This window comes from Gobio gobio (assembly GCF_949357685.1).
Source record: "Gobio gobio genome assembly, chromosome: 20".
NCBI lineage: Eukaryota > Metazoa > Chordata > Actinopteri > Cypriniformes > Gobionidae > Gobio > Gobio gobio.
Window position 1 is genome coordinate 6,350,733 of NC_137113.1, and position 22,307 is coordinate 6,373,039.

A 22,307-nucleotide genomic window follows, 5' to 3' on the forward strand; every position below is an offset into this window, starting at 1 on the left:
ACTTCTGGCTAAAAATATCAGCGAAATGAACGGTGAAAGTGAAAGTTAGTTCAGCCTGCAGTAGCCTATATGCCCTCGCGTGAGCTGTAGAGAGTCAGACTCAGAGTGGAATGATTTCTCAGACGCTGAAGACACACAGACCTGAGGTGAGCAATAACTCTCTCTCAACAGGAAAAAAAAATCTCCTTTATATTTACTAATCCATAACCAGACACAGGAAAATCCCCACTGCATGCATGCTGTTCTTGTGATATGTGATTTACACATGTCTATGAATATAGAAAACTGTTTCTGTGTATTTTTTATAATGTTGCGGTGTTGATTTGTTTTTTGCGTTCAGCCAGTGAAGACAATGCAATATAAATAATTTTATATCATCGCGTTTAGATTCTGTTTCGGCTCAGTAGCAATATTATCATGAGTGTGTGTTTCATTGTGTTCTCTCTGTGCTCTAGTAATAAATCTTGTGGTTTTGCGGTTGCAGTCGCGAGTCACTTCAATGCCTCCACATTAATGCATGATTCTTGTGTGAAACCTCGCAAAATTATTAAATAACGTATGACATTTCTACTGAGCTTTCAGTAAATCGTCTCTATCTTCTATTTTATCTGTAGTGCTTCCTAGCAAACGTTTTGGACCGTTTTTTTTTTATTTATTTGTGTAACCCCATCATCTCACAAGGGATGAGGAGAACTCAGAAAAAGGGCTACAACCACAGTGTGTTTTGTTGCAAAATATAACAGTTTCTTATGCAAGATTCGCAAAAAGCACATGGGGTAATCAGAGATGGCAAAGAGAATAAACAAAACAAACAAACAAAATTGTAACCATTACAGACAACAGGGTTCCCAATCCTAACCAATGAGAATTGCTCCGAAACAATGTGCACACTCACAAGTACAATAAACACACTTTCACTCCAACCTCCACAAGTGTAAAGTAAATCAAAGCACTACCAACTGTTCCCAAAACCTCACAGAGTAAATCACATACCAGAAAATGGGAACCCCACCGTCAGTTGTAGGTCCACAACAAACAAAACAAAAACAAAATAAAACAAAACCAAACAAAAAAACAAACAAAGACAATTAAATCAATCCCTTTCCCACTTCCATACACAAGACCCAATTCAACATTAAAGTCATCTCTTCAGACACCCATTAAGCCACTAATGCTTTCAATAAAGTAAACGGCAATCATGCATCATCTGTATTCTCAAATATATCTGCTTAGTTCTCTGAGGCACCAATCAACACCATTCCCATAAGAACACTTCCCACTTCAGTTCTATAATCAACTTGGTTTTTCTCATCTGCTATTACACCGCATTGAAAGACACCAAACAGCTTTTCCTGTTTGCCACATGGTACCACAAAGAGGAAGTCTAACCAGTTTGGTTTCCCTTTATAGTGTCCTTAATTCATGGGATTTTTAGTCCATCCAATTTGTAGTCCTTCTCCTTCTACCCCATTACAATACACCCCACTTAATTTAAATCGACGTCCCGTCGATCAGATTTCTATGACCAAGGTCGAAAAAACAGGGTATTTTTACCCTTGGAGAGCCCTGTCATAGGGAGAGAGGCATGACCATTTGGCTGGACTTCTCTACACAGTGCCAACTGAGGAAGGTGATATGGATTTGTATGCTGTCCCGCTGTGGACCGTGCTGTCCGTCTCAATGAGCCCACCTCTAGCTGCAAAGGCGGTTCATCTTGATATGGCTCTGGGATCAACTCATGATCAAGGCCACGTTCTTCTGCTAAAGGGGGCATAATGCATTCATCCTCCTCCATCACCCCAGGCAATTCACCCAACACCATGACCCCTCCAAAATCTTCATAATAGTCGTTCAAAGGGGGTAAGCCCAGATACTCTGCTTGGCCATCTGATGGAACATAAACTGGTCGCAGCTCACTATGGTGGATGTGTCTCACTTTACCACCATCAACTGGAACAATAGAATATACGGACCCTTGATCTTCAGGGCATCGGACAATTATGTACGTGGTTGGATCCCAGGCATCCTGGATTTTACTTCTACCTTTGTGACCGTGAGCTCTCTGATATACCAGCTGGCCTTCCTGCAAGGACATACGACACACCTTAGCATCATTTGCACGGGCACGCTGAGCTGCAGCCTTTTGGAGACGAGCTCGGGCACAGTTAAAAATCTTTTCCAGATTATCTCGATGGTCAGCCATCCAATCACAGTTCGTTTGACCATAGTCATCCAATACTAACATAACATCTACAGGTAAATGTGGTTCTTGTCCAAACATCAAGACATAAGGACAATAGCCTGTAGACTGGTGCTCTGTGGTATTCTATGCAAAAACCACCTGAGACAAATGTGATGGCCAATCGCGTTTTTTCTCAGCAGGAAGGGTGCGCAGCAAATCGTGCATGGTTCTATTGAACCGCTCACACTGACCATTCCCCTGTGGCCGATATGGAGTAGTATGAGTCTTGGTAATTCCATAAATCTGACAAAGTTCTTGAATCAAACAGCTCTCAAAGCACCTTCCCTGATCTGAATGTAACTGTCGTGGGACACCAAACATATAAAACCACCGTTCCACCAGTACCCGAGCCACAGTCTTAGCAGTCTGGTCTTTAGTAGGGATTGCCTGGGTAAATTTTGAAAACACATCTGTCATAATTAGTACGTTTTCTATTCCGTTAGATGATGGGACCAGCAGTGTGAAATCAATAGCTACGATATCTAGCGGTCTATCAGCTACCAAATGCCCCATAAAGGTACGCACCTTCGGTCGAACTACTTTTGACAGGGTACAGCGCTGACACTTCCTACACCAATCATCCACATAGCTATACATACCTGGCCAATAGCACCGAGCCCTTACTAACCTTGCTGTTCGCTCCATCCCCTGATGACCATGGTCATCATGAAGGCAGGTAAGAACCTCTTCTCTAAGGACCGATGGTAACACCACCTGTCGAACTTCCTTATGACTTTCTTGTGGCCAAAATCGTCGGTACAAGACGCCATCTACCTTCTCCAATTTCCCCCACTGACGAACTAACTCCAAGACCTCTGATCGTTCAAAACTACGCTCTTGAGATGTTGGTGGCTGCTTACGGTCCCAGTAAACCATGAACCTTCCTATAACTGGGTCAGCTTCCTGCAGCACACCCAAGTTGTCCTTTGACTGTCTAGGAAAAACAGAGATGCTATTAACCGCTGCTACTGGACCATGATCCGAAACGGACTGCCGTATCTGTTCAGGCACCACTGCAATTGAAGCCAGTCCCACCAAAGGGGCGGCGCTTTGTCTAGACAAAGCATCAGCATTGCCATTATTGCGTCCAGGCTTATATTTTATGTCCAAATCAAATTCTGCGAGTTGATTGACCCACCTTTGTTCCAGTGCCCCCAACTTTGCTGTCCACAAATGACTAAGAGGGTTGTTTTCCGTATATACTGTACACTTATTGCCCAGCAAATACTCTCAGAATTTTTCAGCTACGGCCCATTTTAGAGCCACAAATTCCAATTTCATTGAACTATAATTTCGCATATTACGTTCTGATGGCCTCAACCCTCTACTTGCAAAAGCAACTGGTCGACATTTGCCCTTTAGTTCTTGTGACAAAACGGCTCCCAAACCCTGAAAGCTTGCATCGATTTCCAAAATGAATGGCTAGCGGAAATCAGCATAAGCCAACACAGGAGCACTGGTCAAAGCTACCTTAAGGGACTGGAATGCATTCTCACAGGCCAGTTATTCCCTAACTCAACTTTTGGCCGCTTGGTTTTCTGATCCCGAATGACCTCCGCTACTAAAGTATTCAAAGGCTTTGCAATACACGAAAACCCTTTTACAAATCGACGATAATAACTAGCAAAGCCTAAAAACGAGTCTGTGGCCGTTTCCAGTTTGCCACCGCAGCGATCTTATCTGGATCAGTACGAACTCCTGCAGCGGAAACTACATGCCCCAAGTAACGCACTTCTGATCTGAAAAAACAACATTTACTCAGTTTGACTTTTAAATTTTGCTGTCTTAAACGGCTCAGTACCAGTTCCAATCGCTGCAGATGCTGTTCTATTGATGTTGAAAAAATAATCACATCATCAAGATAGAGCAGTAGGGACTGAAAACTTTGGTCACCAAAAATTCGCTCCATGAGCCGTTGAAAAGTACTTGGTCCATTGCAAAGCCCAAAAGGCATCCGGAGAAATTCAAAGAGTCCAAAAGGAGTACAGAAGGCAGTCTTAGGACGATCAGCTTCAGCCACTGGCACTTGATTGTAGCCACTTGCTAAATCTAATGTAGAAAACCACTTTGCCCCAGTCAGTGCGTCTAAGGACTCCTCAATCCTAGGTAGAGGATAAGCTTCCTTCCGGGTCTTTGCATTTAACTGGCGATAATCTACGCACATTCTTAAGGAGCCATCCTTTTTCTTCACCAGCACAATCGGGGATGAATATGGACTACAACTCTCCCTAATGACCTGGCTCTCCAGCAGCTGCTTAATGTGAGTTTTCACTGCTTCAAACTGACTAGGGGGAATTCGGCGATGGCGCTGACGTACCGGGACGTTATTCAACAAAGGGATTTGGTGTTCTATTAATTTAGTACAACCCAGGTCACCATCGTCCTTAGCAAAAACATCCTGATATTTATACAAGAGGTGCTTGACTACTTCCCTTTCAGACTCTGAAAGCCCCGGTAACTCAACCTTTCCCAGCTCACTGTGGTTTGAAATGGAAGCTGTCATTTGGCACTGAATAACCATTTCACTAACATTACCTTGCACCTTTTCTTCAAAGGAAATTTCTTGGTCAGATTGATCAATCACCTCAGCGCTAACCAAACTACCCAACATAGCCTTTTCAGGTAAATATACGGTCTCTGTGCTGACATTAACCACAGGTACACAGATGGTATTTTGGGAAGACTGTAACAATGCAGGAGAAATCAAAATTCCTGCAGGTAATCCACCACTACCATCACTGCTCATAGGTTCTAGTAGAGTGACAACATTCGAAACACTCTTGGGGCAGTAAGCCGTAACTAACCTCATTGTTCCAGCTGGAATCTGCACTGGATGCTTAGCTTGCACTCGTACATGGCCAATGAAACCAGGACAAGAAGGATCACTAGTTCTCTGGCACTGCAACAATGCATCCTTCCAGCCTGATTCCGCCTGCTTAACCTGTGGGACTGAAAATAATGCTGAACCATGTTCTTCAAATAATTCATTATAACACTTCCCTATTATATTCATACCCAACAGGCCAGGAACCAGTGATTTCTTCTTGGACATGTTTTCTGGGTCTTTCACAACCAATACACCTTGTTTAGATATCATTTTCCCCAACACGTTAACATCAGTTTCAAAATACCCCACATAGGGAATGTCCAAACCGTTTGCAGCTTTTAGCTGAAGCCAACCACAATTTTTCAGAGTGTCTGGTGCTAGCTGTCGAAAATGTTGGTCAAAACAAGACTCTGTTATAGTGGTCACCATTGACCCAGTATCCAGCAGACATAAAACAGGAACACTCCCCATTTGAATGGTAACCGTAGGACATTTGTCAATAAGACGCTGTACCACCGTAGGACAAACAAGACTAGAGGTCTTTAAACCTCCACTACCCACTTCAGTAGTCTGACTAGAAGCAACAGGGGAGGTAGGTTGATCATTCTCCTCTACCAGTGTTTCTCTTGTCGTCACCCTAGCTGGTCTAGATCCAGACTCAACAGGCCATGGTTGTCTACAATATCGGGCAATATGACCCAGTTTATTACAACGTAAACACCTTCGAGAAGTATTTTGCCAGTTCATTACTCAAGGGTTTAAGATAATCAAGACGCTTAGTAATCTCGTCAATCTGAGCTTGTTGTTGCTTTAACAGCTCCTTAATTTCTTTTAAATCAGTAAATTCCTTATGCATCTGTGATTCAATTACTCTACCCTGAGCAGCATTACACCACACCTGAGCAGCAGAGGGAATAACTTCCCTCTTCCCTTCTTCATTCCATCTTATAGCTTCGCTTCGAACATCAAGTTAAGTACAGTGTGGAGTTTGTCTTACAAAACGTTTGAGTTCGCGTTTAAGCGCTACATCAAACTGATCACGAAGAACTTGGTCAGCATTTGGGACACCATCTGGACGACTTGCGAGAATAGAATCCATTAAAGACATAAGTGCATGAGAAAATTCAACAAGGGATTCACCCTCTCTTTGTTTTCGATCATAAAAACCCTTCTGCAACTGCACAAATGTTTGTTTTGCACCATACATACTTCTTAACACATTAAAAATGAGTTCAGGAGTTTCTCGTTCAGGTGCGGGTCGGAGTTTGATCTCCATTCTGGCTTCCCCTCCCAAATAGTCCATCAGAAATGCTACCCTTTCTCGTACAGTCCAACTCCCATCCCCAATGCAGGCCTCAGCCTCCTCAATCCAGTCCTCAATGTTCAAGTCAGAGTCCAAGTCCCCGAAGAACCGGCGACACTTCCGCTCCCGAGGAACATACATCACCCTGCTGAAAGGCACAGAAGATGGAGCATTAAGGTTGGATACAGGCTGATTAGTGTCAGGGTTGGATTCGGCACGTTCTTCCATTAGCTGTTGATTCGTAGCACGTAAACTACGTACCTGCTCCCTCAACTCCGTCAACTCCTGCTCCATTGGGACAGTTTTTCTTGCACGATTGCCGTTTACTTATACAATTACCTATTAGATACCGACACAAAAGAGTGGCTATCAACACATAAGAAAAAGATAAAAGAAAATGCACAAAAAAAAAAAAAAAAAAATTTTTTTTTTTTTTACACATTTAAACACACTGTAGTGCTGCCCAAAAAAAAATCAAACATCGTGCCGACTACGCCATTTGTAACCCCATCATCTCACAAAGGATGAGAACTCAGAAAAAGGGCCACAACCACAGTGTTTTGTTGCAAAATATAACAGTTTCTTATACAAGATTCACAAAAAGCACATGGGGTAATCAGAGATGGCAAAGAGAATAAACAAAACAAACAAACAAAATTGTAACCATTACAGACAACAAGGTTCCCAATCCTATCCAATGAGAATTGCTCCGAAACTATGTGCACACTCACAAGTACAATAAACACACTTTCACTCCAACCTCCACAAGTGTAAAGTAAATCAAAGCACTACCAACTGTTCCCAAAACCTCACAGAGTAAATCACATACCAGAAAATGGGAACCCCACCGTCAGTTGTAGGTCCACAACAAACAAAACAAAAACAAAATAAAACAAAAACAAACAAAAAAACAAACAAAGACAATTAAATCAATCCCTTTGCCACTTCCATACACAAGACCCAATTCAACATTAAAGTCATCTCTTCAGACACCCATTAAGCCACTAATGCTTTCAATAAAGTAAACGGCAATCATGCATCATCTGTATTCTCAAATATATCTGCTTAGTTCTCTGAGGCACCAATCAACACCATTCCCATAAGAACACTTACCACTTCAGTTCTATAATCAACTTGGTTTTTCTCATCTGCTATTACACAGCATTGAAAGACACCAAACAGCTTTTCCTGTTTGCCACATTGTTCCACAAAGAGGAAGTCTAACCAGTTTGGTTTCCCTTTATAGTGTCCTTAATTCATGGGATTTGTAGTCCATCCAATTTGTAGTCCTTCTCCTTCTACCCCATTACATTTGGACGGGACTTCCCTCCTACATGTCCCGTTATGGTTGTTATTATATTAATATTGTTATATATATTCCAGACTGGAATTTGAACGAATGCATTTTTTACGAAATGTTATTCCTACATATTTTTGGCAAGTGACACGACGTTGCCATCGGACCAATGTTTGCTGGGTTAGTCCTATAGTTTAAGTTTCACTTCTGACGCACATTTTTTCTATTGCAGAATCAGAACTATGAATGCTGTAAATGCAGTGCCGCTGTTGATTCTGGTTTGGACTTTTACTGCTGTCTGTCAAGCTGCTGATGGTGAGAGAATAAACTTCCCATAGAAAGAGTATGTGAAAGTTTTGAGTAGGGAAGTGTTTAAGGCTCTGAGTATTTCATCCTTCCAATGATTCAAAAGTAGATTTACTATTACGATTACTGTTTGAACAAGAGAAATCCATTACACTCAAAAAATATATATTTTTTGGCCTCTTGTTCAGTTTAATTCATTAAGATGAGCTAAAGAAATAAAATGTTTTTACATTTTTAATTTAACATTTAATTTAAAGCTGCAGTCTGTAACTTTTTTGGTTAAAAATGATCCAACATCAAATTTTGAGAAAATTTTACCAGCCAGTGTTCAAAATGATCTCCTTACCTTAGCACGATTCACAACGGTAAACTTGTAATAATGTGTTATAATCTGAGTGGGACTGGTGGATTTCTGTGGGAAATTCGAGCATGTCTTTGTGTCATTATGTCACGTCTGTATACATGAAGGAGTCCGGCTCGAATGTGAGGAAGCTGCGGGTGGAGGATCAGTTATTGCCTTTTCTCACAGCAGCTGGAATTATTAAATTTATCATTTGATGGCGGATTGTAATCCAGAAAGATCCAAACGACAATCATCAGTGACAACTGGAGATTCACCCGTAGTCAAAAGCAAAAGATTAGACTGTTGGAAAATGTAAATCTACAGGTAACGCTAATACACACTAAATACACACAGTCACGCAATGCTAATGTTAACATTAACAACTTGAGAACAAAGTATAACAATAATAATAATTAGTTTGATGTGATATGAGCTGTGATATGAGCTAAGCGATCATTAGATTTAATCACCGTTGGTAGCGTGATTTATTGTAATGCTTTATTTCTCAGTGGTCAAAACAAAAGTGCCAGACATGTTACTTACGTGGATGACATTTTCCGTTAAAACGTAAAAAAAAAAAATTTTGGTCGTACTTCCAAGACGTAGTATCTGTTATTCCGAAGTACAGTATCCACACCGGTTTGGTGAATGAATGACAAACTACTCAAAACATTTGATTCATCCACAATATTTCCACAAATAACTGCAAATGCAGGTTTCAAACAGAGATGGCGACAAAGAGGCAAAACTAACAGACTGCATTGCTCAACTGTGTTCTATCCACCTAATATATTTAAAACTGAAGTTTACTAAAGTAATTTGCGTTAAAACTACATTAATCATTTTCACTGGGTAGTGGTTCTGTAGTTCCCAGCATGCTTTACAAGGGACTGCATTAGGAGTGTAAATTCGAGGATTAAAGCTACACTGTGTGATATTTTCCCCCATCTAGTGGTGAAAAGGTATATGACCATCCAGTGAATATTAGTTTCTCTTCCTCTCAATTCCGATTTCGTTTTAACTCCTACGGTGGCCGATTTAGTCCAAGATTAACATGGCTTCCAGTTCGATCTCGTCCACATTCGACACGGTGCCATCAAGTGTTAAAACGCGAAAGTCGAAGCTTGAATTTACGAATATGTCCCTCTTTGGCTAATGTACTTTCAAGATGGAGGGGCAACATGGCGACCCGCATTCGAACCCCTCACCCGTATGTATTTTCAATGGCATATTATAAACTTACGAGAATACTTTATTACTTGAAAGAAGTAAATATACATTAATGAGCACATATTTTTGAAAGAACTAAGTGTTTTTAGCTAAGAATAAACTAAAAAGGTTACACAGTGTAGCTTTAAGTGTTATTTTATGTGTCTTTCAGTGAAGGGAAAGATGTTGGTGTTTTGTGTTAGTTATGTTGAACATTTGAAACAGAGAGTTTCTGTAATGTTTATGCATTTTATGGTTATCTGTGGGACCTCAATGATCAATGCTTAAATGCAGTCTTTCCTTATATGATTATTAGTGTATATATTGATGAACAAAAACTGCTTGTTTGAACGAAAGAATACATCTTAGTTAATGAAAACATTAAGTTGGACCAAATATATATAGTTTGAGTAATGTAATAAAGTTAAGTCAAACATTACTAGTGTAAATTAATTTGACCTAAGCCAACTAAACTGAATGATTTTGAATGAACTAAATCACTTTTTGACTGCAGTCAGGGAGCAGTGTGTTTTTTTTTCTGCTAATTTATGTGTTTATACACTCATTCACTTTTATGTTGAATAATGTGTTCATACAGATAAACACAAAATCATATTTTCAGTCCAGACTACAGGATCTTGTGTTTCTCTGCACATGATTAAAGAAACAGTCAGGATGTTGCATGCATAGACTGTGTGTGTTTATTACTATTGATAATAAATAATAAAATATGTGACCCTCTCATACCAGAGATGAAATCTTATTCAAAGCATAATGTTATTTATGAATAGAGAGAAACATCCACAGTATGTTATATGACTTATGGACACAGACACAAGTCTGATATGTAAAAATTTGAATGATATATATTATATATATATATATATATATATATATATATATATATATATATATATATATATATATATATATATATATATATATATATATATATATATATATATATATATATATATATATATATATATATATATATAATCTTAATTATTGTTCAGTTGCTGTATATGATATACATGTTATTTTTCAGGTGACATCAGTGTAATCTGTGAGGATGTGACTGGAACTGTGGGAGAAGAAGTAACTCTCACCTGCAACGTCTCTCTGAGTCTGAAGTGCTCTGGAAGCTGCATTAAAAATTATCAGTTTAATTACCCTGAGAACTATAAAGACTCAGAAATCTGTAAAGAAGAGTTTCCTGTGGGCTCCTCCTTCACATGCAGATTCACTCCAACTACAGCAATGCCAGAACAATTCAGATTCTTTGTGCAAACACTGTGTGGAGTGAAAACAACAGGATTCACTGTGAGCATAACAGGTACTTTATATAATACTGCTGATTATAATTATAAATATACACATGTTTATAAATATATACATGTTTACAACTGTACTTTATTTTCAATCTACTAAAAGTGATTTAAAATCACAGAGCCCATTACACCTGAAACTGACACTGAACCTCTAGGTAAGAAAGTAACACAGAAAACTGCTCTTTTGTCTCCTGTCAGCATATTTATGATTTAAAAAATCACCTGTGAATAAATTATTTTAGAGTTTAAGGTCTAAGAAACTGATGCATCTCTCATCTCCCTCTTAATCAGAGTAATTTTAGAGATGATTAGATTTGTGTTAAGAAATCAGTTTGATCAGATTCTCAGCATCAGAAGTGTTTAATGAAGTCTGTGTGGAGAATCTGACTGATAGGCTGAAGATGAGTTTATGAGTTAAACAATTCTGTTAATTCCACCTTTTCAGATACCAACAAAGACAAGCAAGTTCAAACAGCGGTTCCTGGATCAGGGAATAGTCCAGGATATAAGAACAAGGTCATCGCTGCAGTTATGGGCTGTTTCATCATCACCCTCATCATCATGACATCATGACAATCATTCACAAAACTCAACCAAACTACAGCAAACTTTGTGGATTCCAGATGAGGATGTGTCTGGGCCGCAGACATGATGAGGACAACAGCAACTGTCCAGAATCTGTGATCTAATATCACTGACTCAACATCACTGGAGTACTTTTATAATGGATGGATGCACTTTTTTGAGCTTGTGTGTGTGTGTGTGTGTGTGTGTGTGTGTGCTCGAGATTCTTTTGCTCCGTCCACTGCACTCCACGAGTTTGGCTGTTTTTGGAAAGAATCTGTACAGCGTTATAAATATGATAAAACTAAAGACTCTTCAGAGATATGAAGGATGCAATGCTAATCTATAGGTATAGGGGTGGCACGGTTCACAAAACCCACGGTTTGGTTCGTATCACAGTTTTAGGGTCACGGTTTTTGGTTCTGTACGGTTCTTGTTGTTGTTTTTTCTATTAATCGTTAACACTCCAGAAATTTACTTCAGCATATGATAAAGCTTAATTTTCCACAATTAAGGATACAGTATTTTATATCATGTACAAGTTGTTTCCTAACTGGCTGTCTCCTGCTTGCGCTGTCTACCGAGTCCGACACATTGGCGTAACATTTTTCATGTTAATCATGTTAATTTTGATCAGAACAATGCACTGTGGCTTTAATTCAGCGTGAGCAGTTGACCTGATTAACATGAAAAATAACAAATTTCAACATGAAATCATAGTGAAGTGTTCCGTGTTTCATAATCACGTTTAAAGACTCCATTTGACCAATGTTTATTTCTAAAGACACACGACAATGTATAAAAGGCTTCATTACCTTGTATCTTACACTATCGCCCAGTAGAAGCCGTTTTTGTAAAAATAGGCTATCGATTGCGTCATAACCACGCAGGAGAAAGGAGGAGAAGCTCATAGGCAATCTTTTACTGTATATGCTTAGGTTTTCTCCGAAATGTTTTTACCCGTCCAATCAGTGAACAGAGGGAGTTATTATTGTCATTCACAAGTTTGCAATGTCATTATGTCATGTGGTGGTTCCAGAGATCCAGTGCCCTTTATCTGAACAGAGATTGAATTTTCCCCCTGACATCCCTGAACTACCCGAGAGCTCTATGTCCAGTCACTTGATATTATAAGACTGTGCTTTATTAATAACATTTGACTTCTGGTATTAAAAAAAGAAACTTACAAAAACATCCCCACAAGTAACTTTGTAAGCCACTCTTTTGAAAATAAATGATAAGTGTTTTATTTATTTTTTAAGAGGTAAAATTAAATAATTAAAAGGACATAAAAGTGTATTTAAAAAAATCTGTTCTAAACCCTGTAAAAGGAAGCTCCCTGCTGCAATGTTCATGTTTTCTTTCAATTCATTTAAACTTGTTAAATGTGCAGTGGGAAATGTGATTGTCTGGGTGCATGCACTGACAACAGGGTAACATATTCTTTCCATGCTTGTGTGGTCAAATAGAACAGTCATTTTAAAAGCTTGTCTCTCTGAAAGAAGCAGATGTCGGTGTGCTTGACCAGACAGTTTAAACTACAGTATATTCTTTTTTTTTACTTCAAATGTTTTTGTTACGTTTGTGCTTGAAAATAAACGTACTATCCTTAATTAGGGGCCAAGCACCGAAGGTGCGGAGGGACCTATTGAAACCGTTTGATTTCTTATTATTATTACGCCATTGAAGTCTATGGCAGCCAATAGAACCGTTTGCGGGAAAGTTATGAAATTTGGCACACTGATAGAGGTCTGGTCTCAGGGCTGTTTGAAGGAATTTGGGGGCCCCAAGCAAAATGGACATGGAGGCCCCCCAAATAGTTAATAAACAGTATCAGTAAAACATGTGGGTTGTCCTGATACTGTACTTCAAAATGTAACAGTGTAAAAATTGCCACACAGAATAAAGTAACTGTTCAAGATCCATTGGTAACTTATAAAAAATAATGTAATATTTGCATAAACTGTCACTACTGTATATCCCGACACTAGCACATTAAGATAAGCTATGAAAAAATCATGTTCCTCTGCCTCTTTCTGGTATAAGGTTTATAATAATAGTTCAAATAGAATGCTATATTAACTATTCCAGGTTATATATGCATAGCATAAATAATAGTTAGTAGACCTATAGCATTTTCTATGCAACTTTCATCAAAACCTATTACAAAGTCAAGTCAAGTCAACTTTATTTATATAGCGCTTTTAACAATGCAGTTTCAAAACAGCTTCACAAGTGTTAACGGGCCTATGGATTTAAGCCAGGAACCAGACGAAGGACCAAGGCGCCCTATCCGTAAATACCCATCCCAGATGTTTGGAAACCAGCAAAGAAGCTTCCAATCTGGATCGTTTGACCAATTTGACTGGCTGGAGTATTCTGTTAATGAGGATGCAGCATTTTGTTTTTCATGCAGACATTTTGCGGCTGCGGGTTGCCATGGTTTCCGTCTAGAGCCAGCGTTCACAGTGTCTGGATTCCAGAACTGGCGAAAAGCACAGCCGAGTTTTAAAGCACACAATGTTAGTGCTGCACACAAGTTTTCGATGGAGGCATGGTGTGAATTTAAACAGAGGATACAAGATGGCTCAAAAATACTGAACATTATAGATAAGGGACATTCTAAAGTAGTCGAAGAAAATCGGCACTATATGAAGGCAGTTGTTGAGAGTTTGCGCTACACGGCTTGTCAGGGCATCGCTCAGCGTGGCCACAGAGAGGATGAGCAGTCAGCGAACAGGGGAAACTTTGTCGAACTCCTCAATGTCATCAGCATTTTTGACCAAACGGTTGCAAAAAAGATAGCACACAACCCGTCAAATGCTAAATATACTCATCACGAAGTGCAAAATGAGATAATCGGTATTATGGCTGATATGGTAAGAAAACAGATAAGTGATGAAGTGAAGGATGCTGGCTATTTTGCATTAATCGTTGACAAGAGCAAAGACATAAGCAAGAAAGAACAGATTTCCGTAGTAGTCCGCTACCTTTATGCCGGGAATGTTATAGAGGAGTTTTTAAACTTTACGCCAGCTGATGGATTGGATGCAGATTCTCTTCTACAGTGTATTAAAAGAACTCTCAGTTATTGCAACATCGATGTCAACGCCTGCATTGGCCAATGCTATGATGGAGCTGCGGTGATGTCAGGGTGTAACAACGGGGTGCAGGAAAAGTTCAGAAAAGAGGTGCCTCACGCATTATATGTGCACTGTCATGCACATAGACTAAATCTGGTTCTAGTGGACTGTGTACGAAATACCAAGCCTGCTGCTGAGTTTTTCGAGATTGTGCAGATGCTCTACAATTTTTTTTCTGGTTCAGTGGTCCATGACATTTTCAAGAAAAAACAGAAGGAGCTTGAACCATCTGAACAGCCAGTCGAGTTGAAGAAACTTAGTGAAACACGTTGGGCATGTCAGCACTCTGCGTTGTGGGCAATCAAAAAATCACTCCCTGCCATTCTGGCCACTTTGCAGGATGTTCATGTACACACAAGTGCGAAGCGAAAAACTGATGCCAGGGCAATTCAGGGGCTTATCGACCAACAGTTTGTTTTGCACCTCATTTTATTTGAGGACATATTCCGGGTCACCAAATTTGCTTCAGACCAGCTGCAGTCACCCAATCTGGACATCTCATCAGCAAGTGATCTGATCCAATCTGTCGTCACAGCACTGTCCGAAAAACGTTCAGAGGAATATTGGAGTGACATACAAAACCGTTCAAATGAGCTGTGTGCCAGGGTTGGCCTAGAATCGGAGAGCTTAACACCACAAAGAAGAAGAGATGCCCGACAACAAAGCCAGCGATTGAATGACTTTATCGTTGAGGCTCCTATACACCGCGCGCACACCTCTGATGATGATCTGCGCACCAGCCGCTTTTATCAAGTTGTTGACAGGCTGGTCAGTGAATTGACGAGACGCTTCTCTAAAGATGCTGACGATGTAATGATGGGGGTCTCAGCCCTCAGCCCCCAACACAAGTCATTCAAGGAATTGTCTATTGAAAATTTAAACGCAGAGATGCACCAAGTCCGGCGTTTGCTTGAAAGAAAAACAAAACAAGGACACTCGATTAAAAACACTTCTGAATTCCTGTTTCTTATGGAACCATACAAAGATGCGTTTATGGACTTGCACAAACTCATCTTGATATCCCTGACACTCCCTGTGACATCTGTGTCATGTGAGAGATCGTTCTCCTGTCTCAGACGCTTGAAAACGTATCTGAGAAGCAACTGTGGGGATGCCCGAAACAGTGACTTGGCACTTTTGGCCATCAATACACGAAGAGCGAAGGATTTGGATGTTCAACGCATCATTGATGTATTTTCCTTCAGTCACAACAACCGTTGCATCGTCCTGATTTGAGACATAGTAGATATGTAAATAGTAGTTTAAGTGTCATCAATTTGGTGAATACTATACTGATATTTCCCCAGTGCTATGGGTGTTTTTTTGATTGCATATTGTCCACGACTGAATTTTTGTTCAATGAATATAGGCCTATGCAAAATCTTTAAGAATATTTGATTGTATAATGAATTTTGTGCTTTTGTTCAATTTAATAAAATTAAAACTTAAATTGTAATAAATAAAATAACTGAATGTTAAAAATTGAGTGGCCAAGTTTTGCTCATATTTATTATTAGTATTTATAAATATATAATTGCGCAGCTCCCCCTGTCAATGATTTAGCGCCCCCTCAGCACCTGCGTTCAAAATTCTCTAGCGCCGCCCCTGTATTTAGGCTACTCTAATCCATAACCAGAAACGGAAACATCTTCAATACATGCTGTTCTTGTATTATGTGATTTATATGTCTATGAATATAGAAAACTGTTTCTGTGTGCGTTTGTGATATTTTTGTCTGATTAATGTTGCGGTGTTGATTTGTTTTTTGCGTTCAGCCAGTGAAGACAATGCAATAAATAATTTTATATCATCGCGTTTAGATTCTGTTCCGGCTCAGTAGCAATATTATCATGAGTGTGTGTTTCATTGTGTTCTCTCTGTGCTCTAATAAATCTTGTGGTTTTGCGGTTGCAGTCGCGAGTCACTTCAACGCCTCCACATTAATGCATGATTCTTGTGTGAAACCTCGCTAAATTATTGAATAACGTATGACATTTCTACTGAGCTTTCAGTAAATCGTCTCTATCTTCTATTTCATCTGTAGCACTTTCTAGCAAAAGTTTGGAACGTTTTTTTATTCGGACGGGACGTCCCTCCTTCATGTCCCGTGGTTGAAATAGGACAGACTGGAATTTGAACGAATCTATTTTTGGCAAGGGACGCCCAGCAAGCACCCAGCAAGCAATTTTGCATCTAAAAGACGCCTAATAGCCGTCAAAACACAGCCCAGACGTCTAGGCTAAACAAGGCTAAATTTGGTCTGTCAGTGAAAATCTAATAGACGGCTAATTATAGCTATTGAACGACTACATACGTCTAATAGACAGCAAATATGGATCTAGGCTAAAACAAGGCTGATCGAATCGAATCGAATAACCCTTAACCCAAACTCTGTTGCCGCTGGGAAGTCGGTCATCACGGCAAAATATTACACAAGAAAAGCGTTGTTGACATCATAATCTTTTACTTTATTTACAGTAATTGTGACAAAGTCATTCTCTTTTGCTTGGATGCAAACTATCTGGGAGTTAAGATACATGTGTGTGGCATGTTTAAAGAGATGGTCATAATTTTCTCACACCAATTTGTTTAAAATGGGTTTCTTTCTTCTGTTGAACACAGACAAAAATATATATATTTTGAAGAATGTTGGTAACCAGACATTTGATAGCCATCGACTTTCAGAGTAGGAAAATAAATACGATGGAAGTCATTTTGATGACCCACATTCTTCAAAATATATTTTGTGTTCAACAGACGAAAGAAACAACTTCAGGGTGAGTAAATTACAGAATTTTCATTTTTGGGTTTAAAACATGTTTTAGCCACTATGTTGCATTAACTAACACAATGAGATAGACAATTGGGAAAGCTGATTTTATTCCTGTGTGTGTGCAATGTGCTGTGCATGTAAGTGTTCTGTATTTATTGTTGTGCTTTGTTGACTGATTGCTGGATAATTTTCAATCAACCTAGTGTCTTTAAATCCAAGAAAGTGGATCACATCACTATAGTTCTGAGGTTTTTACACTGGCTTCCTGTCTGTCAAAGAATTGATTTTAAAATACTATTGCTGGTTTTTAAAGCATTGAATGGTTTAAGGTCAAAGTACATTGAGCTTCTGCTTCATTATGAACCATCCTCTCAGGTCGTCTGGAACAGGTCTGCTTTCTGTCCCCAGAGCCAAAAACTAAACATGGAGAAGCGGAATTCAGTTTTTTTTTTTTTTTTGGCACAATTTATCTGGAACAAACTCACAGAAAACTCACAGCAACTCTTTACTCTTTAGCAAGACTTTACTGTTTGTCGCTGCCTTTTATTAACTGGAAAGGAATAATGATGATACATTTCTTCCACTGCACTGTAACTTTTACTCTCCTGTTTTATCATGTTTTTATTTTCTATTGAACTATTTTAAAGCGTTTTTAAATGTCGTCTTATATTGTCTTTTTACATTACCCAATGTTGATTTTATGTTTTATGTAAAGCAATTTTGGCTTATTGAAATGTGCTATACAAATTTGCCTTGCTAAGTCAAAAACACATATTTTCATATAATTATCCAAAGAGTAAAAGTATTGTGGCTTTCATAACAAATTATAATAGGTTGCACGTTTCATGTTTATCCCCATGGAGGTACCTACAGGTACATGTAGCATGTTAAGCTATTCTACAATTACTAGCTAAAATCTCACGGTTCCTACACATGATAACAAATAATGTACACAATGAACACAGTGATACTGCTCCGTTGGGCTGTGATTATGGGGCGTGTTTCAACCGAACCAGGAAAGACCTCAAATGGATAGACCTACAACCAATCAGAGCAATGGAGCGACGCATAACGTTAGTTGTACACTGCAACACTGCACTGTGTTGCCAAGTCCGTGGGTTGAAGTGACCTCAATTATGTGATTATACAGACCCAGGAATGCGAATTTAAGCAGGCAGCCCTGCCAAAATAACACAACCCCCCAAATGCCTTTTTTCCCCAGAGACCTATTACTTCTCTACGGATCAAGTCCAGGCCGAACTGCCTGAGTTAAAATGTTGTGGGCGGGGCCAAGTTCGGCTGGCATCCAGGCTAAAAGAGACCAGTAATATCTACGATATTATTTGACTGTCTTACAATTTAAGTGAATGTTATGCAGGACAGCAAAGCTAATACTAATTCAAATGTTTACAAATGGGTGGGCTAAAAGCAGACTACACGTAGCCCGTCCAATTCAGAGCTAAATCGTGGCTACAGATAGACCATGTCATGAAATGACACATCTTGCAGATATTATTGACATTGCGAACATGATGGGATATCAACAATATCATGCGCTACATTGCCAAAAACTACAATGAATCAGTTTTGTCTTTTGACTAAAAGTGGGCTACAAATAGCCGGTCTGTATAGGGGCTAAATCGTGGCTATGCACAGCCTACGCATAGAACATGTTAAAGAAATGAAACCAAACACCTTGTAATCACGGTTGACTTTGCTTACATGATGGAATATCATAAATCTCACAAGTTATTTGGGCAAAAATTACATGTAACTAAATTCAAGGTTTTTTTGGCTAAAAGTGGGCTACTCGTAGCTGGACTATATCGGGTCTATAGTTAACCTAGACGGTGAACTGACAGCTGTTGCTTGCTGGGACACGACGTTGCCGTCGGACCAATGTTTGCTGGGTTAGTCCTATAGTTTAAGTTTCACTTCTGATACACATTTTTTGTATTGCAGAATCAGAAACATGAATGCTGTAAATGCAGTGCCGCTGTTGATTCTGGTTTGGACTTTTACTGCTGTCTGTCAAGCTGATGGTAAGAGAATAACTTTCCCCTAGAAAGAGTGTGTGAGAGTGTTGAGGAGGGAAATATAAGGTCAAATCGTAGCTACAACACAAGTGGCTCTTTAAAACATTTTGCAAGTGTGTATCCAGTTCAATCCAAGTGTTTAAAGGGTTAGTTCACCCAAAAATGAAAAATCTGTCATTAATTACTCACCCTCATGTCGTTCGACACCCGTAAGACCTCCGTTCATCTTCGGAACACAAATTAAGATATTTTTGCTGAAAGCTGATGGCTGAGAAAGGCTTCAGATAGGCCTTCATTGGCATTCAGTACATTTACACTCCCAAGACGCATAAAAGGCACTTAAAACGTCGTTACAAAGTCCATCTCACCACAGTGACTGTACAATAATTTTACGATGCGACGACAATAGTTTTTGTGCGCAAAAAATAATCAAAATAACGACTTTATTCAACCTCTTCTTGTCTTCCGTGTAGGCCTCCACATCCCATGCGCGAGAATATTACGTAGCGCCGGGGTTCGGGAATCCATGAAATGCCCACTTTAGTCCCATTTTGAGAACTAGGCCGAGACCTAAAGCACGATCAATGTAGAATTCAACAGCTTAGATACACGCGTCTTCCTCTGCTTGTAAACAAATCGCTTCTGGGTCATGTGTCCGAACGCCGGATCTGCGTAAAATGGGGGAAATTCTTATTTTGGCCGTAGTATCTGTGATTCTGAAGTACAGTATCCACACCGGTGCGGTGTCTGACTGACACACACAAACTCCTCAAAACAGATTAATCTGCGCTGAGGAGCCGTGTCGATGCACAATATTTCCACAAATAATTGCAATTGCAGGTTTCAAACAGAGATGGCGACAAAGAGGCAAAACTTACAGACTGCATTGCTCAACAGGCCTTTGTCACACTTCCTATTTCCGGTAAGTGAAGCAGGGCACCGCTACTTCCGGTCCCATCGCGACGCAATCAAAACTAGTGTCTGAATCTGTTGCTGCAGCGATCCGGTCCTCTAATGACATCCTTACCTCAGACATTACTGTTTCCTGACACTTAAAGAATAGAGGAAACCATGGGTGACTGATATGGTGGGAAGAAGGTCCTTCTTTTAAAATAATACGCATTGTGTGCTGTAACGTTAGGCCTATGCATTTCCAAACTGAGTATGTTTAAGTCTCATATCGTCAGCCTGCTGAAATGTTCCCATCCAAATGTGCGTTCTGAATAATAAATACATTACCTGCCGCAGTGCAGTGCTCGTCTTCTCATTAACAGTGTTTCTCTTACTAATCATATTTCGCACCTGTTGAATTTACATTTATAATTTCTGATAAACACCCTTACGAAAGTTAACCATGGTTTTATTAAAGTAAGAATGTAGTAGTTTTTCGTGGCTTGACTACCATTTGTATTAGTTTTACATAAATACCATGGTTAACTACAATAACCATGTTTTTTTGTAATAAAACCATGGTTCATTTTCATGACACCATAAATAGATGGATGAATGCGCCTCTTACGATGTTAAACATTAATCTTAAAAAGTAATACGTTAACAGCGTGACTGAATTTTGGCATAAATGTGTGAATTACAATGAAATGATTGTCAATGAATAATGACTAAAATATTTAATACAAATAAATAAATATGTTCAGATTTTATCGTAATGTCTCACACACACATTTCATCGCGGTCACGAAGACGAGCACTGAGCCCGTGTGGTGAAATAATCACGCATGTTTACGACCCTCGGCTTATGTTGGATTAAAAAACTACAAGTTCAGCAGAGTTTGGAAAATCCTGTACACAGTAATAATCAGTTTATCTCTTCTCCTGTCTCTGAAAATGCCTCCAGATGCTTATTTTAAGTGATGTTTGTTCAGTTAGGTGCAGGGGTGGCACGGTACATGAAAAAACATCCGAACCATTCGGTTTGCTTGTCTCGGTTCGGAGCGTGGTGCGTTGCACGCTTCGACGCATGCGCAATGTAGCCTTATGCCCAATGTAGCCTTAGCCTTATGCCCGTATGTTATGCAGATAACCCACAATTTTTTGCGTCACCATTAACAACCGTCATGTTTTTTAAATATTATTTTTTTAAATGGCGCTGCCGGCAGATATACATGCAAGCGAAGATATGGTGTTTAAAGTAGTTTCAAGCTGTTTTTGTTTTTAAGCTGTATTACCTCAAATAGATAGTTGTGGTAAACAGGATTACAAGTGTTTAGTGATTTTAAACGTTTAGAGCAGTACTTTGCTCCCACCGTGAACGTGTTGGCATAGCAACGTGATACTTCCTAGGCGTTTCTCAATGTCGAGGAAGGATCCTCGGAAGCCAGAATTCCGAGGATGCTACGTCATCGACGTCCGTAGAAGGGCTGTTCCAATCTCGAGGATCCTCAGAATTTCAACCAAGGTCTGAGTCCTTCGTTCGAAAAATATGTCATATACAGGAAAGGATGCTTACGAGTAGACTTTGCGCACTTAGCGTTCTCAAATCACCCACAATCCTATGCGCGCAGCTTTGCTATCTTGTTCAAACAATACAAAATATAGTTGGAGCATTAACGGGGCAATATGCTTTCAAGTGTAAGTATTTACGTTACCAAACATTTGTTATAACCATAGTAAATATAAGTAAAGTTTAACTTTTAAATGCCAGTACAAATTACAACAGTATTGATATTATACAAATGACGTTATTGATGGCTAACGGACCTTTTCACTGATGTAATGAGGCTGACGCGCACTTGCTAGACTGTTCCATTTATGTGTTCTCCGAATGCTAAAGAGGAGCCTCGCCTAGCCTCTGAAGGAAGTGACTTGGAAGGACCAGTCCTTTAGAGGAAGGATCCTTGACATTGAGAAACACCACCTGCCTGTGTGTCTTACGAAGGACGTCTCGTTTAATTCTGATTAAGGACACTCCGAAT

At 39.5% G+C, this 22,307-nt stretch overlaps 2 protein-coding genes across 2 annotated transcripts; both read left to right on the plus strand.

The window, feature by feature from the left end:
• The first annotated feature begins 34 nt into the window (after positions 1–34).
• LOC307144087 (uncharacterized protein) lies at positions 35–13,356 on the plus strand. The gene is made up of 4 exons (XM_079846075.1): positions 35–146; positions 7,902–7,984; positions 10,576–10,863; positions 11,304–13,356. The coding sequence occupies exons 2-4, from the start codon at positions 7,912–7,914 to the stop codon at positions 11,429–11,431; spliced, it is 489 nt and encodes a 162-aa protein (XP_079702201.1). The 5' UTR covers positions 35–146; positions 7,902–7,911; the 3' UTR covers positions 11,432–13,356.
• Positions 13,357–14,073: 717 nt separating this feature from the next.
• Positions 14,074–15,801, plus strand: LOC307143788 (zinc finger MYM-type protein 1-like; the record flags this gene model as incomplete). The annotated part of the gene is made up of 1 exon (XM_079845552.1): positions 14,074–15,801. One exon carries the CDS (start codon positions 14,074–14,076, stop codon positions 15,799–15,801), a length of 1,728 nt encoding a protein of 575 aa, XP_079701678.1.
• Positions 15,802–22,307: the final 6,506 nt, after the last annotated feature.

Excerpts from the sequence above, each read along its gene's own strand:
- LOC307144087 (XM_079846075.1), top strand. The coding sequence starts at position 7,912 with ATGAATGCTGTAAATGCAGTGCCGCTGTTGATTCTGGTTTGGACTTTT. Across the intron at positions 7,985-10,575 it reads TGTCTGTCAAGCTGCTGATG|GTGACATCAGTGTAATCTGT; the intron begins GTGAGAGAATAA and ends GTTATTTTTCAG. Across the intron at positions 10,864-11,303 it reads ATTCACTGTGAGCATAACAG|ATACCAACAAAGACAAGCAA; the intron begins GTACTTTATATA and ends CCACCTTTTCAG.